Source organism: Lagenorhynchus albirostris, chromosome 1 (assembly GCF_949774975.1).
Source record: "Lagenorhynchus albirostris chromosome 1, mLagAlb1.1, whole genome shotgun sequence".
Taxonomy (NCBI): Eukaryota; Metazoa; Chordata; class Mammalia; order Artiodactyla; family Delphinidae; genus Lagenorhynchus; species Lagenorhynchus albirostris.
In genome coordinates this window covers 86,224,538-86,242,444 of record NC_083095.1, presented here as the reverse complement: position 1 = coordinate 86,242,444, position 17,907 = coordinate 86,224,538, and the positions used below count along the sequence as shown (strand labels likewise).

Below are 17,907 nucleotides of genomic sequence, written 5' to 3'. Positions count from 1 at the left end.
TCCGCCTGCCGATGCAGGGGACGTGGGTTCGTGCCCCGGTCCAGGAAGATCCCACATGCCGCGGAGCGGCTAGGCCTGTGAGCCGTGGCCGTTGAGCCTGCACGTCCGGAGCCTGTGCTCCGCAACGGGAGAGGCCACAACAGTGAGAGGCCTGTGTACCGCAAAAAAAAAAAAAAAAAACAAAGAGACTCCATGCTCCCAATTCAGGGGGCCCGGGTTCGATCTCTGGTCAGGGAACTAGATCCCACATGCCACAGCTAAGAGCCTGCATGCTGCAACTAAAGATCCCGCATGCCACAACTAAGACCCGGCACAGCCAAATAAATAAATAAATAAATATTTTTTAAAAAAATAAAGCCTTTAAAAAAGAAATGGAAATGTTAGTTTTGGTAGGGGAAGGAGTAAAAATTTCTGGGTAGGCGTTTTTGTTGAGATTATACTTATGCATAAGAATTAAAAGTTACAAACATTTTCACTGTATCCCAATATGTATATTTTTCTTTCTATGTGCTGATATTAGAGATGTAATTAATGTTATGACTTTTTTTATGTACATAGAGAATAGATACAAATTTAAGTACAATTGTCATTTCTGATTTGACTTCTAGCCCTCCCTCTTAGGTTTTATTTTTACTAGTTTTCTTTTTTTCTTTTTTATAAGTCAATTAGGCTTTTAGTTTTTAATTGTCACTTATTGTTCAATTTGAAAACTATAAATGCATGTGTTGATAAAGAAAAGTAGACCAGATTTAAGTTCAGCTCTTTCTTTTGGGGAGCTATGTGTTCACTGATGCAGAACTGTGTTACCCCTTTGGTTCTGCACTACAGTCCCCTCCCCCTGCCGCCTTAAAGCAGTGTGCATTAGGCTGTTAGCTATTAGTAAGAGCTCAGTTCTTGCTTTATGCTTAATTACCCACTGTCTCATTCTGTAGTACATACCCTTGAGACTGTTACTGAGAGGCTCTTAATGTGTAGCTGCCAAGAGAAATTGACTTCGGTTCCTTTTCTCTTTACTTCCCAGGAACAAGTGGGCTCTATTAAGGAGAGGTATGACCACAGGCTTATGTTGAAACATCTCCCTCCAGAATTCAGCATCTTTCTGGACCACATCTCCTCTTTGGATTATTTTACAAAACCAGACTACCAGGTAATCATCTTTGTGAGTTCTGTGGGTTAATTCTCTCTCATTTAGTCTTTCTTCACTCATTGTACTGTTGAGGGTGCTATAAATGAGTATGGGAAGTCCCTAGAATAATACTATTTTAATACATCCTGAGAAATGTGGTTAAATTGACTGATGATGACAGGGTCCACATCCGCACGTGAGCGCACTTGTGTGTGTTTCCTCCCTTCTGGACGAACATACTTCATTAGAGTTTTAGGTTTGTTCATCATGTAACATTTTAACTGTTCCTGCTGTGGTTCTTCTGGTGTATAGAATTGCTGATAGTTCAAATTATGAAAATCCTATAGCTAATTTATTGACCAGAAGGAAATGTCCAGCTAGGTAATGTGTCTGTCAAGGGCTTGAGGGCTGCATATTGTATGTTAATATGCTATGGGACAGCAGTCAGTGAAGATTACTGGCTCCGTTTTGTCTGTGGTGAGTGAAACATTTCCTCAGAGCATCAGTTAATAAGGCCTTACAAGGGTGACTAGGATTACCACAAATTGCATCCCTAACCCCAGCCAGCTAGATTTCAGAAGATTCTGTTGCTCTCAGGGGGAACTTTGTCAGAGCTTAATGCGAGATAATCACTACCACTGAAAATATAAATGCAAAGCACACATTGATTAATAATAATAATAATAAAATATATATTAGTGTATCATTTTTATCTACAAAGGACAACATATAGGCTTTACTGCCTGTTAATGAAAGTTTCATATTCTAAAGTGTTGTCAGTGTCAAAAGACTAAAAGATTGTCTACAGCACAGTGAACTTTTTTGCGTATAATAATTAGTTCTTTGTGAAAATGTAGCTTTTGTATAATATATACAGAATATAAAGCAGAGAGGCAACATACAGCCTTGGGTCCTTAGAGACCTTAAGTAGGTGAGCCTGTGTTATTCTTTTCTATATGGCTATTTGAGTTATAAACTGTATAGGCTAACAAATGGAGGAAATACATTGTATATGAGTCACTTTAGAATATGTTCTCATTTATATTTTATATGGGTTTTCTAAAATGCAGGAGTTCATGTTACTTGCAATAAAATAATGAAATTTTACTTGTAAGCCTAGATTCAGGAGGAGCTAGGAATTGTTACAACTTTCTCATCTTGGGTGCTAATAATTTTTTGGTTGACAAAGTTTGCATGTGAATATTAAAGTTTACATAGTAAAAAAAATTTTAATTACATTCTCTGCTTAGTTATGCCTACAATCTAAAGAAGACTAATGTTCACCAGCTAAAGTTTGAAACTTAGACCTATAATTAATTTAATTTAAATTAACAAAGTATTGTTCTCAGGTTTTTCAGTTGAACATTCTCTAAGGGGAATCTCTGTGTTTCTGTCACCTGATAACAAAACAAAATATAGTAATTTCCCTATTTTAGGAAGAGAGAGAGCAGGCATAACATTTTCATTGTTTCACAGGTTCTATAAATAATCTGCTTCTTTTTTGCTCTCTGATTTTCTGTAAGCAGTGAGTGGGAGCAGAGGACAGGTAGATGGGAGAATGATAATTGGGAAAAAGATGTTGGTGTAAGTGACGAGTGTATTCTGATGACTAGTATCAATGTGATGTCAGGTTCCAAAAAGATCTGACCTTTGCAGTTTCTGTCTCTTGCTTTCCTCACAATGCTCTGCTGCAGTCTTCATTTTGAGAAAAATTACTCTACGTTGTTTGTTTTAATTTTTATTTTATTTATTTATGTGGTTGCGCCGGGTCTTAGTTGCGGCATGCGGGCTCCTTAGTTGCGGCATATGAACTCTTAGTTGTAGCATTCATGTGGGATCTAGTTCCCTGACCAGGGATCAAACCTGGACCCTCTGCATTGGAAGCACAGTCTTAACCACTGCGCCACCAGGGAAGTCCCCTCTACTTTGAATCTGAATGTTCTTGTGAACTGATGGTTAATTTTACAGTTTGGAATTCTGAATATGACTTTAATTACTGTTCTTTTAGAATTTTAAATTCTTTATTGAACAACCAGTGTAGTTAACAACAACAACAAACCTCCTCCAACAGCAAGCATACCAGTACTTAGTGTGACTGCTTCCCTAGTGTTATCCAAGGTCAAATAACAGTATATCTCCAACTTTATATATTCTGAGACAAGACCAAAGTAAATATATTTTATAATCAAAGTGTTAAATGATGCTGTTTTCCAAAGCCGCTTTCACTGTGAATGTCTGTGTTTGTGAATCCTTAAACATCATAGTTTCTTGCCAGAGAACATTATCTTAACAAGTTGCATATGGCCAGCACATTACCAGTAACCTGCTAGTGCTCACTCTGACAGCATGTGCAGACCTAGAGAGGAGAGCTGTTTGCTCTCTACCGGGAATCTTCTTTGCATGTCTCAGGTTGAATAAAGGCTGACACTTGCTTTTGGAAAGCTTTATGGTGTTTTGGGAAATTACATCCAAGTTTATACTTAGTATTTATGTATGTCTGTCTTACCTACTGGCTTTTAAATCCTGGGGGTACAGACATGTCTTATTTTGTTTTTTTTATTCCATACTACCCTGGCACTGTGCCTGGCACCTAAATTTTCAACAAATGTTAGGAAGATGGAATTGCATCTTACTTTGCCTAATAATCTCCTACTCAGGAAATATAAGAAAAATCAGCTCTCATGAGTGCATAAATTCTGTTTTCTGTCTGTTAAACTAAGGTGAAGATGTTAGAATTATAGTCAAGATTAAAGCAGATATCTTATTATGAATACAGTCAGCCCTCAATATCTGCAGGGGATTGGTTCCAGGACCCCTGGGGACCATGGGTTCTCAAGTCCCTTATATAAAATGACATAATATTTGTATATAACTTATGCACATTCTCTCGCATACTTTAAGTAATCTCTACATTACTTATAATACCTAATATAGTGTAAATGCTATGTAAATAGTTGCTGGTAAGTTTTGCTTTTTGGAACTTCCTGGATTTTTAATATTTTTGATCTAGTTGGTTGAATCCTCAGGTATAGAACCTGTGGATTGTTTTTGTTATTAAATTTTGAAAGAGTATATCAACCATAAGAGACGAGTGCTGGGCCATGAATCTTCTCTGGTGATAAAATTGTATAGAACTATACACACACAAATACATGTAAAACTGGTGAAATTTGATAAACTGTCTGGGTTGTAGCAATGTCATTTTCCTGTTTTTGACATTGTACTCTAGTTATTTAAGATGTTACTGTTGAGGCAAACTGGGTAAAGGAGACTTCTTTGTACTATTTTTACAATTTCCTATGAATCTATAATTATTTCAAATTAAAAGTTAAAAAAAGTGCTGGGTCAACATTTTCAGAAATGTAGATAGTGATTAAAACATTCTATCTTATTGTTGCCACCTTATAATTTAAATAAATCCTCTTAAAGTGTTTTGAGAAAGGGAGATATTTCTGAGGGGTGCCTAGGAAAATATTATCAACCTTGAATTCCACCACAGGACTCCTCCTGTAGGTGACACTGTTACTAGTTAATGGGAAACTAAGATAGCAGCATCAGATTAGATAAAGAAGAATCCTTGGTACCTTTACACATTATTATCACAGTAATGATACACATCGTTGTCACAATAACACCTGGGTAGTAGTATTATCCCTCTCTTACAAAAACTTAATTTAGACATGTTGCCTGGGAAAACTAGTGGTGCTAGAGGTGGTATCTGAACCCATTTCTGACTCATTCAAAAAGGCCCAAGCTCTTTCTAGTTTACCAACATGCTTCCTTAGAGAGGTGGCCACAAACACAGCAGGCACTGTTAAGTAAATACTAACATGAGTGGCTAATAAAATTTCAGGGAAGAACTAAAAAGTTATATGAAAAATTATCAGAAATTATTGTCAGTAACTAATAGGATCACATGATCCTGACATAAGAACAAAAAAAGGTATCTTTATTAGAGTATCAGATTATGTTAAGCATCATTTAGCAAATTGAGAAGACTAATGAAACCCATAAATATACACACCATTGGTGAGCCTGAAACTAAAATGTGTATATCGGCCAGTTCACACACTGACACAGCATTGCTAAAATCAGAGGATATGCGTGAGGAAATCCAAAGCCAACTAAATGTCATTAATCTTGTTAATATACTTTCCAGGTTTAGGAATGGGACTATTTATACAGAGATTACATCAAAATTTAGCAGGCTTGCCTCTTGCTTTGGGGGACTTAGAGCCATTTTAGGATCCCCTGACTCTAATAATGACAAAGTTAAAATTTTTGGAAGGCACAGATGGGCTGCTTGTGAAGCAAACAAACAAGAGGTTGAGCTAGAGTAACAAGGGGGAACATCCCATAAAATAAAATGTGAGGGAAGGTCTCTCTCGCTTAAGCTGCCCTTTCAGCTGAGCCCTAAAAAATGGAACTGTATTAGCCATGTGGAGAGCAAAGACAAGAGAAAGAAGGTTACAAGCAAAAGGAAGAACATGAGCATAGGCTCTGATGTGAGAAAGGAACGGAAAGAAGACAAGTGGCTAGAATGTAGCAAATGAGGGGAGAAAGTGGTTTGAGACAAGATTGGAAAGTAAGGCAGAGGCCAAGGTGATACAGGGCCTTGTCAGCCTTGTTAAGGAGTTTGATTTTATTCTAGTGCAACAGGAAGCCTTGGAGTCTAATGAACAGGAGCATGGTGATCCAATTTGTGTTTGAAGAGGATTGCTTTTGTAGTTGTGTGTGTTCAGATGAGGCAGAGAATTAGAGACTACTTAGGAAGGTATTGAGAGAGGCTGAGCTATGCCTTAGAAAGAGAGAAATGTTTTTTTTTGTTTTTTTTTGTTTTTTTTGTTTTTTGCGGTGCGCGGGCCTCTCACTGCTGTGGCCTCTCCCGTTGCGGAGCACAGACTCTGGACGCGCAGGCTCAGCGGCCATGGCTCACGGGCCCAGCCGCTCCACGGCATATGGGATCTTCCCAGACCGAGGCACGAACCCGTGTCCCCTGCATTGGCAGGCGGACTCTCAACCACTGTGCCACCAGGGAAGCCCGAGAGAAATGTTTTAAAAACCAGTGTCTTAACACCACAAAGGTTTATTTTTTGCTCACAAAACAGTGTAGTTAAGTTGGGTTCTCTCCTGGGCAACTCTCAAGTGGTATCTTGAACATCCAGGCTCCACCCATATTCTGACACTGCTGTCTTTAATCCACGGCCTTTACAGTCATCAGGAAAGGGAAGAGCAAGTATGGATGATGGTTTAGGGGTTTCAGACCAGGCCTGGAAGTGATCTAAACACTTGGGCATATACCCCTGTGACCAGAACCCATTCACATTGGTTCAATTCTAACTGCAAGGGAGGCTGGGAGATAGCATCTTCCTAGGCAAGGAATGATGATCGTCTTGACTTGGATATAAGCAGTGGAGATGGAGAGAAGTGGATGAATTCTTGCTTCCCCTCTTTTAATTATCTCCTTTCATTCTCAGTTGTACTTATGTGTTCCATAAGTACCCCTCAGTGCAGTCAAATTGGACTCCTAGCACTTCTTCCAGCTTGTCCTGCCTGGTATCCCTGTGTTTCATAACGCTGCTTGTCTTATGAAATTGAAGGCCCGACTCAGATGCCACAGTCTCCTCTGATTCCTTTCAGACAGGAGTCATTTCTTATGCTAAACTTTTATAGCGGTACTTTGTTTTCTCTCTTTACTAGATAAATTCCATTAGAGCCAGTACCTTGCACATTTATCTCAGTTTTCTCAAGAAGTTAGCACAATGATAGGCATTTAATAAAAGTTTGCCAAATTGAATGAAATCTGCTTAATCTGATTATTGCTTCAGTTAAATGCAAACTCTCTGAAGACAAAACTGTTTTGTTCACTCTTGCACTCCTAGCACCCAGCGTAGTAGGCATTCAGTGTATGTCTGAGTCAATGAATGGGTATTTGATATAACTATATAGAATACAGTAGAGTCACAGAACATCCATGTTTACTTGACTCACTTAAATTCAACTGCATATGCAGGAGATGGAACAATTTTAACGTGTCTGTGATTCTGCTTGCCCTTTGGCTCAGCCATGCCCTGTGTGCCTTTGTGAATCTGTTGTTCCCTCAGTCTTTTTCTCATTCACAGCAATCAGGCTGCACTGACTATGATTCTAATGTTTAAAAGGACAGTAATTTTGGGGGTACAATATAACCCTTAAATGTAGGTAGCTTCATTCACATTAATCTGAAGAAATAGAAGTCTCTCCCAATGCTGGAGAAAAAAATCTAGCTATTTTGCATCTAGTACAACTACTATCCTGTACTTTATTTATGGGCATCTTAAGAAGCTTTCAAGGATAATTTCAACTTTATACTGTTTTTGCCTTGCCTGGTATATGGTCAGACCACTCAAGATGGCTGTTCTCTTGCTCTCTGTACATCCCCTGCTCGACCAGTCCCTGCTTCATCTACACCCTGCTCACATGGATGGCCTTGCCCCCTGGCCCAGCTTGTGATTCTAGTTCTTAGGCCAGAACAGCTCCACCTGCTAGTTTATTAAAGGGAAACATCAGCCCTTGTGATGGTCATTAATCTGAGGGGCTGTGAGGGACAGCCCCATTTGCTGGTTTCTCTGGTAACTGATGAGCCAAGCTGACATCAATTTCCCCTATCAGTGGTAGCCTCCTTCTTCCCCTAGTAGTGAAGATTGCTGCCATGACCTGCCTGCTGTCTGCCATGCACCGGTGGGTGTTGCTCCAGGACCCTTTTGCTGCGGACATGTAAGGTTCCCTTTCCAATAAACCACTGATGTCTCTGTCACTGTCTCTTGGCTCTTTCTTCAGTCTTGAGGCTTGGCAAATACAGGGCTTGCAGGCCTGTGGGGTGCAGCTCAACACCTGCTGACTGGCTGTAACTCTAACATGGTGGAAATGGCACTTAAAAGAGCTGTTTCAGTTGGTGCTTTGCTACACACCATTTGTATGGCCTTTCTAAACCTGTTTTCTTTTCTGTGAAATGGTGAAAATGCCTACCCCACAGTGTTGTTAAGATTTTAATGAGGTAATTGTGAGAATGTTTTGTAAATTGTAAAGCATCATGTAAATGAAAGTGGTTTTACATGTACCTCAGTGACACACTGCGTTTGCTTATAATTATCGCATTTTTCTTCATTCTTGTATTGTACTCAACGTTACTTCTATGTTAATAGAACTTCTATTTCCTTTATGATGCTTTGTCCTGTTATGGCAAAAAGGAAATGTTGCTTACCTTTTTCATTGAGCTTTTTAGGAGGCATCGAGAAGCTTAGACATTGCCAGTTTACCTTGTGGGCTGATGAGCACCTGGAAGAAATGACATTGGTATCAGGCAGCACAGTGGCTGGGCAACCATGCTGCCTCACACTGCCTCAGGTCCCCTGGGGTAGCCGACCAAGGGGCACTCCTGAGTCATCCTAGTATCTTATAAGTGGTGAAAACAGCCTAAAACTCTGAAGTTTCTTCAACTGATTCTCTTTATTTGATCTTTCTTTTTTTGGTTCTGTTCTCCAAAGGATGCGTGCAATGTAATTTTTTTTCCCCTCTACCAATGCTGCTAAAAAACCCCCAGAAGAGGAGAGAAATCTAGAGCCTGTGCATTTCTTTTCCTCTATTGCATCTACTTATCACTGAAGTGAGGCAGTTTCTTTTGCCATAAATAGTCTATCTTTGGATCAGCAAAGCCAGCATTGTCATTGTGCTCTGCTGGTTAAGTGCTTTATTGATCCATTAATTTACCATTTATTAACTGAGAAGGAATCAGGCTTCTCAGTCCTCAATATCACATTGCAAATAGTTCTTGTTTTTCAAAGACTGGACTTTGCCTGCATTTTCTTTGAAAGGGCAAACTGGGATTTCATGTGGAGATAAATATGATAAAGCTATTGATTGCATTTGTGCTAAGGATAAGAGGAGGGGTGCTTCCCTAAGGCATTATGTCTGTGTCAGATGAATGATTGCTATAAAGAATAAGGGTATTGCCCTGCCCACTCAAGCCTGGGAAACCTGCTGAGCTCCCAGGTCAGGTCCCCTGCCCTCCAAAGAACCCTCCAGGCCACGTGGGTCCTGGGGGCATAGGAGGGAGGCCCTCCTGGGGAAGAACAGGAGAGGCAGGCGGGAGGGGCCCTCCAGGACCGGAGGAGCAGGAGTGGGAGAGGAGCAGAGGGTGTTTGCCTCACCCACTAGGACCCACAAAGCCTGCTGGGCTCCCAGGCCGGGTCTCACACCCTCTGAGACCAGAGGCACGCCTGGACCCCTTCTGTTCCATTGAGCCTAAGCCCCACACCCCCCAGGGCCTTTCCAGCCCTGTGGGTCCTAAGCATAGGCCCCACCTACTGCCCAAACCCCACCCCTCCCTAGGCCCTGCCCACCACAGCTAAGGCTTTTTCCACCTTTTTTTTTAAGTTATTGTGGTTCTGTTTTACCTTCTGGTTGTTGTTTCATCTATATTTTTATTTTTTTATAGTCTTTCTAACATATCTGTTAGTTTCCTAGTCTAATTTTATTTTTTACTCTTCGTTATTTTATTTTATTTTTTTTTGCCACCCCATGCGCCTTGTGGGATCTTGGTTCATGAGCTGGGGGCCATCGAGCCAAAGCTCCTGTGGTGGGAGCTCCAAGTCCAAACCACTGGACTAACAGAGAACCTCAAACCCCAAGGACTGTTCATCGGAGGTCTCCCGGTGGTCCTCATCTCGGCACCGAGACCCAGGTCTACCCAACAGCCTACAAACTCCACTGTTGGAAGCCTCAGGCCAAACAACCAGTAGGAGAGGAACACAATCCCAACCATCAAAAAAAAAAAAAAAAGAGAGACAGCAAAAAAACATATCACAGATGAAGGAGCAGGTAAAAACCTACAAGACCAAATAAATGAAGAGGAAATAGGCAATCTACCTGAAAATCAATTCAGAGTAATGATAGTAAAGATGATCCAGAATCTTAGAAATAGAATGGAGGCATGGACTGAGAAAATACAAGAAATGTTTAACAAAGATCTAGAAGAACTAAAGAACAAACAAACAGTGATGAACAGCACAATAACTTGAGATGAAAAATACACTAGAAGGAGTCAATAACAGAATAACTGTGGCAGAAGAAAGAATAAGTGAGCTGGAAGACAAAGTGGTGGAAATAACTGCTGAGGAACAGAATAAAGAAAAAAGAATGAAAAGAATTGAAGACAATCGCAGAGACCTCTGGGAGAACACTAAACACACCAACAGTCAAATTATAGGGGTCCCAGAAGAACAGAGAAAGAAAGGGTCTGAGAAAATGTTTGAAGAAATTATAGTGGAAAATTTCCCTAACATGGGAAGGGAAATAGTCACCCAGTCCAGGAAACACAGAGAATAAACCCCAGGAGAAACACACCAAGATAACAAAATAACAAAAATTAAATTCAAAGAAAAAATATTAAAAGCAGCAAAGGGAAAAATAAAAAGTAACATACAAAGGAATCCCCATAAGGTTAGCAGCTGATTTTTCAGCAGAAACTCTGCAGGCCAGGAGGGAGTGGCAGGATATACTTAAAGTCATGAAAGAGAAAAACCTACAATCAAGATTACTCTAGGGGCTTCCCTAGTGGTGCAGTTGTTGAGAGTCGGCCTGCCGATGCAGGGGACACGGGTTCGTGCCCCGGTCCGGGAAGATCCCACATGCCATGGAGCAGCTGGGCCCATGAGCCATGGCTACTGAGCCTGCGCGTCCGGAGCCTGTGCTCTGCAACGGGAGAGGCCACAACAGTGAGAGGCCCGCGTACCGCAAAAAAAAAAAAGATTACCCGCAAGGATCTCATTCAGATTCGACAGAGAAATCAAAAGCTTTTCAGACAAGCAAAAGCTAAGAGAATTCACCACCACCAAACGAGCTTTACAGCAAATGCTAAAGAAATTTCTCTAGGCAGGAAACACAAGGGAAGAAAAAGACCCACAAAAACACACCAAAACAATTAAGAAAATGGTAAAGGAGCATGCATATTGATAATAACCTTGAATGTAAATGGATTAAATGCCCCAACCAAAACACACAGACTGGCTGAATGGATACAAAAACAAGACCCATATATATGCAGTCTACAGGAGACCCACTTCAAACCTAGGGACGCATACAGACTGAAAGTGAAAGGATGGAAAAAGATACTGCATGCAAATGGAAATCAAAAGAAAGCTGGAGTAGCAATACTCGTATCAGATAAAATAGACTTTAAAATAAAGACTGTTATAAGAGATAAGGAAGGACACTACATAATGATCAAGGGATCAATCCAATAAGAAGATATAACAATTATAAATGTTTATGCACCCAGCATAGGAGCACCTCAGTACATAAGGCAAATGCTAACAACCATGAAAGGGGAAATCGACAGTAGCACAATAATAGTAGGGGACTTTTAACACCCCACTTAAACCAATGGACAGATCATCCAAACAGAAAATAAATAAGGAAACAAAGCTTTAAATGACACAACAGACCAGATAGATTTAATTGATATTTATAGAACATTCTACCCGAAAGTGGCAGAATACAGTTTCTTCTCAAGTGCACATGGATCATTCTCCAGGATAGATCACATCTTGGGTCACAAATCAAGCCTTGGAACATTTAAGAAAATTGAAATTGTATCAAGCATCTTTTCTGACCACAACACTATGAGATTGGAAATCAATTACAGGAAAAAACTGTAAAAGACATGAATACATGGAGGCTAAACAGTGCACTACTGAATAACCAAGAGATCACTGAAGAAATCAAAGAAGAAATAAAAAAATACATAGAAACAAATGACAATGAAAACACAATGACCCAAAACCTATGGGATGCAGCAAAAGCAGTTCTAAGAAGGAAGTTTATAGCAATTCAATCTCACCTCAAGAAACAAGAAAAATCTCAAATAAACAATCTAACCCTACACCTAAAGCAACTAGAGAAAGAAGAACAAAGAAAACCCAGAGTCAGTAGAAGGAAAGAAATCATAAAGATCAGAGCAGAAATAAATGAAATAGAAACAAAGAAAACAATAGTAAATATCAATAAAACTAAAAGCTGGTTCTTTGAGAAGATAAACAAAATTGATAAACCATTAGCCAGACTCATCAAGAAAAAGAGGGAGAGGACTCAAGTCAATAAAATTAGAAATGAAAAAGGAGAAGTTACAACAGACATTGCAGAAATACAAAATATCCTAGGAGACTACTACAAGCAACTCAATGCCAATAAAATGGACAACCTGGAAAAAATGGACAAATTTGGGAAAGGTACAATTTTCTAAGACTGAACCAGGAAGAATTAGAAAATATAAACAGACCTATCACAAGTAATGAAATTGAAACTGTAGTTAGAAATCTTCCAACAAACAAAAGTCCAGGACCAGATGGCTTCACAGGCGAATTCTATCAAATATTTAGAGAAGAGCTAAAACCAATCCTTTTCAGACTCTTCCAAAAAATTGCAAAGGGAGGACCACTCCCAAATTCATTCTATGAGGGCACCATCACCCTGGTACCAAAATCAGAAAAAGATATCACAAAAAAAGAATATTATAGACCAATATCACCAATGAACATAGATGCAAAAATCCTGAACAAAATACTAGCAAAAAACATAATAAAAGGATCATACACCATGACCAAGTGGGATTTATCCCAGGGATGGCACAGATCCTTCAATATACACAAATCGATTAATGTGATACACCATATTAACAGATTAAGGAATAGAAACCATATGATCATCTCAAAGATGCAGAAAAAGCTTTTGACAAAATTCAATGCTGATTTATGATAAAAACTCTCCAGAAAGTGGGCATAGAGGGAACCTACCTCAACATAATAAAGGCCATATATGACAAACCCACATCAAACATCATACTACATGGTGAAAAACTGAAAGCATTTCCACTAAGATCAGGAACAGGACAAGGATGTCCACTCTTGCCACTCTTACTTAACACAGTTTTGGAAGTCTTAGCCACGGCAATCAGAGAAGAAAAAGAAATAAAAGGAATACAAATTAGAAAAGAAGAAGTAAAACTGTCACTGTTTGCAGATGACATGATACTATACATAGAAAATCCTAAAGATGCCACCAGAAAACTACTAGAACTACTAAAACTAGTAGAACCAAATCAATGAATTTGGTAAGGATACAAAATTAATACACGGAAATCTGTGGCATTTCTATACACTAATAATGAAAGATCAGAAAGAGAAATTAAGGAAACAATCCCATTTACCATTGCAACAAAAAGAATAAAATACCTAGGAATAAACCTACCTAAGGAGGTGAAGACTTGTACTCAGAAAACTATAAAACACTGATGAAAGAAATCAAAGATGACATAAACAGATGGAGAAACAGACAATGTTCTTGGATTGGAAGAATCAATACTGTGAAAATGACTGTGCTACCCAAAGCAATCTACAGATTCAGTGCAACCTCTATCAAACTATGAATGGCATTCTTCACAGAACAAGAACAAAATGTTTTACAGTTCGTATGGAAACACAAAAGCCCCCAAATAGCCAAAGCAATCTTGAGAAAGAAAAACAGAGCTAGAGTAATCAGGCTCCCAAATTCAAACTATACTGCAAAGCTACAGTAATCAAGACAGTATGGTACTGGCACAAAAACAGAAATATAGATCAATGGTACAGGATAGAAAGCCCAGAGATAAACCCACACACCTATGGTCAACTAACCTATGACAAAGGAGGCACGAACATACAGTGGAGAAAAGACAGCCTCTTCAATAAGTGGTTCTGGGAAAACTGGACAGCTACCTGTAGAAGAATGAACTTAGAACACTACCTAACACCATACACAAAAATAAACTCCAAATGGACTAAAGACCTAAATGTAAGACCAGACACTATAAAACTCTTAGAGGAAAACATAGGAAAAACACTCTTTGACATAAACCACAGCAAGATCTTTTTTGATCCACCTCCTAGAGTAATAAAACTAAAAACAAAAATAAACAGATGGACCTAATTAAATTTAAAAGCTTTTGCACAGCAAAGGGAACCATAAACAAGACGAGAAGACAACCCTCAGAATTGGAGAAAATATTTGCAAACAAATCAAGGGACAAAGGATTAATCTCCAAAATATACGAACAGCTCATAGAGCTCAATATCAAAAAAACAAACTATTAAAATATGGGCGGCGTTGGCCAAAGTAGGTCACATGGCCAAGCCCAGTCAGTGTAGGAGAGCAGTATCAAAAAAAAAAGAAAAAAAAAAAATGGGCAGAAGACCTAAATAGACATTGCACCAAAGAAGACATACAGATGGCCAAGAGGCACATGAAAAGATGCTCAACATCACTAATTATTAGAGAAATACAAATCAAAACTACAATGAGATATCACCTCACACCGGTCAGAATGGCCATTATCAAAAAATCTAGAAACGATAAATGCTGGGAAGGATGTGGTGAAAAGGGAACCCTCCTGCACTGTTGGTGGGAATGTAAATTGATACAACCACTATGGAGAATAGTATGGAGGTTCCTTAAAAAACTAAAAATAGAGCTACCATATGACCCAGCAATCCCACTACTGGGCATATACCCTGAGAAAACCATAATTCAAAAAGAGATGTGTACCACAGTGTTCATTGTGGCACTGTTTACAATAACCAGGACATGGAAGCAACCTAAATGTCCCATTGACAGATGAATGGATAAAGAAGATGTGGCACATATATACAATGGAATATTACTCAGCCATAAAACGGAACAAAATTGAGCTATTTGTAGTGGTGTGGATGGACCTGTCATACAGAGTTAAGTGAGTCAGAAAAAGAAAAACAAATACCATATGCTAACGCATATGTATGAAATCTAAAAAAAAAAAAAAAAAGGTACTAATGAACCCAGTGGCAGAGCAGGAATAAAGATGTAGACATAGAGAATGGACTTGAGGACACAGGGGTGAGGGGGAAGCTGGGGTGAAGTGAGAGTAGCATTGACATATATACACTACCAAATGTAAAATAGATAGCTAGTGGGAAGCAGCCGCATAGCACAGGGAGATCAGCTTGGGGCTTTGCAATGACCTAGAGGGGTGGGATAGGGAGGGTGGGAGGGAGGCTCGAGGGAGGGGATATGGGGATATATGTATGCATGTAGCTGATTCACTTTGTTGTACAACAAACTAACAGCATTGTGAAGCAATTGTACTCTAATAAAGATGTATTTAAAAAAAAAAGAATAAGGATGTTCCAGGTGGTGGGATTATTGCATCACACATTTTTGGGACTACACATGCTTATGTATACAATTAATTTATTTTAGATAACGCATTTTTGTTAATTTTTTTCTTGTTATTAAAAGTAATACATATCATAATACAAGTTTGGAAATTACAGAAAATAGAAAGTCTGAATAATTCAGAATCTCATTACCCAGACATAGTACCTGATTTTTATGTACGTTTTTTTGTCTTGAATGTTTTAGAAAAAGCATTTTATTATATATCCCATTAGAATTAAGATTAAGAAAAACAACTACCTCTTATTCGTAAGTGCAATCAGAAGGGAAATTGACACAAATAATCAACAACAGTAGCCACATAAAAAGTAATATTGCATTGTTATCTGTCCAGATCTTCCTCAGGTCCTCCCTCCTCTTTTCTTCCCCTCCCCCTCCCGCGACATCCCCCCCACCAGTCTCCTTCCCCCAACCTCCTCCCTTTCTCTACTTCCGTTCAAGGAAGATTCACCTTCCTGATGATGTTATGCTTCTAGTGTTTCTCACACTATTTCAGCAATTTCTCCTATTGCAGCAAAGTATGAGCATGTTCTCAAGAGGTCTGGGAACAGTCTTAAAGTGTCAGCCATAAGTCCCCAATTTCTTTGTATTCTCTTGATTTATCATAAAGGTTCCTGTGAATTTTGCTTTCTAACTTCTTTGTGTTCATTGTATTATAAAATATTATATTAAATGTCTAACTCTGAGTAAAATTCTCCAGGAAGCTGTGCCACATTTATCAACTGACTTTAAACTCTCTCTGGCATATGGCTGCATCCCCTGAGGGTGCACGTTACCCGAATTTGAGAAACCTGGACTCTTTAGATAAGTTTGTATTTTCTAAGAATACATTATTAAATAGAAGAATTAAAGGAGTCATATATATACTAGATTTCCAGTGATTATCAGTGGAGAGATATGGATCATGTCTTCCTAGAGGGAAGTGTCAGAATCATCTGGAAGCTTTTTTCGGATTTCGCTCTGCTTCCTTTTCAGTTTGAGAATTACTGCACAGTGAGCTCCTGTTCTGATTGGAAAGTGAAAGTGTTTTAATCCTCAGTAGTATTGGGCTATAAAAAAGGATGAGGACCACAAGTTTTATTTATTTATTTACACATACATACATATATGTGTATATGTATATTTGATTTATAAGGTTAATGATTTATATTCTGAAATCTATTTGAATGAGTAACTGAATTGAGTTTTCCGGTCTTATTATTTATTTTAGCCAAATGTGATATGATGAATTCAGTTACCAAAAAAAAAAGGCCTTGAGTTGTCTTATTTCTGCTATCCCAGTCTGTTGAAGTTTAGGATTTAGAGCAACCGTGGTCCTGAATTAGAAAATTATTCTGCTACATTAGAAATGTTTTGCTCTTCAAGGTATCCTCAGAGCTCTAATCATCTGACCATTTGTTCCCAGTAGGGTGCCTTCAGTGCTTTAAGCTTTCCTTCTATTTCTTTTGTTATGTGCCCTCCATCCTTCTGCTTCCTGCTGCTGGTCTCAAGTTATCAGCATCATAGTAACAAACTGTTTCTTATTTTTGGACCAATGGCATATGCTACATTTTCTAAGACATACAATACTATGATAAATGTAAGAAAAGAATTCCATCATCTGACAATAAAAACTGTTTAGGACCATGCCTATTGCCACGCAGTACAGGCAGAGCATTTAGCAGTAGCTGTCTGAGTACTCCACACAACAGAGCAGATGCTGCCTCGTGGATAGGGACTCCACCTTTCAGGAAAGAAACATGTCACTCTGTGGGAACCTATGAGAACCTCAATTTCCAGAGTTAGAAAGAGGTCCAGGGTCTGCTGTTTCAGTTCTCAGGTGCAGGGTTTCAATCCTCATGTGCAGGGTTTCAGTCCATCTTCCTTTCATCCTTTGTGTTTTCTAAAGCCCTCTACCTCTGACAATTTGGGAAGATTTAAGCTGTAACATCGATAACTTATGTCAACAAAAATAGGACCAAAATAAAAATTGCAAGGTTTTATAACTATGCCTTTCCCAATTCCTTTTAGCTTTTTAGTTTCCTTTTCTACATCTATTATTTTTTTGGGGGGGGGGACTTAAACAAAAGGTAGGTTCATGTGAATCTTTCAGCAAGTATTAGTACAAATAAACATTTATTCTCGAACTTTTTAGAGTACTATTTAAGGGTTCTGCACCCACAATTCCAATATTTTTTTCCCACACCACCAAGCAATTCTCTGACGCCAGCTGGATTCCTAAAATTTAACTCAATTCTGACACCATCTACCCAGAGATAAATAGCATCAGATTTCACAGGTTAAGGACTCATTCCCACAAGACTACCTTCCACTTTAGATACCAATTACAAGTCCTAGTTGTCATGTGTACTTCTGACTGACTGGCTATAAATTGGAGGTTGCCATGACCCCGTCCTTGGGTTTGATTAACTTGCTAGAGTGGCTCATAGGCCTTGGGAAGCCAGTTTTCCCCCTAGATTACCAGTTAATTACAAAGGATATAACTCAAGCAGCCAGAT

General features: G+C 39.0%; 1 protein-coding gene across 1 annotated transcript in view; it reads left to right on the top strand.

Annotated features, from left to right (window-relative positions):
• Positions 1 to 17,907, top strand: part of TTBK2 (tau tubulin kinase 2) — a 105,786-nt gene that overhangs the window by 56,694 nt on the left and 31,185 nt on the right. The window contains exon 8 of the mRNA XM_060168879.1: positions 1,022 to 1,147. Within this exon, the coding sequence (XP_060024862.1) occupies positions 1,022 to 1,147 (126 nt within the window). The remainder of the gene's footprint in view (positions 1 to 1,021; positions 1,148 to 17,907) is intronic.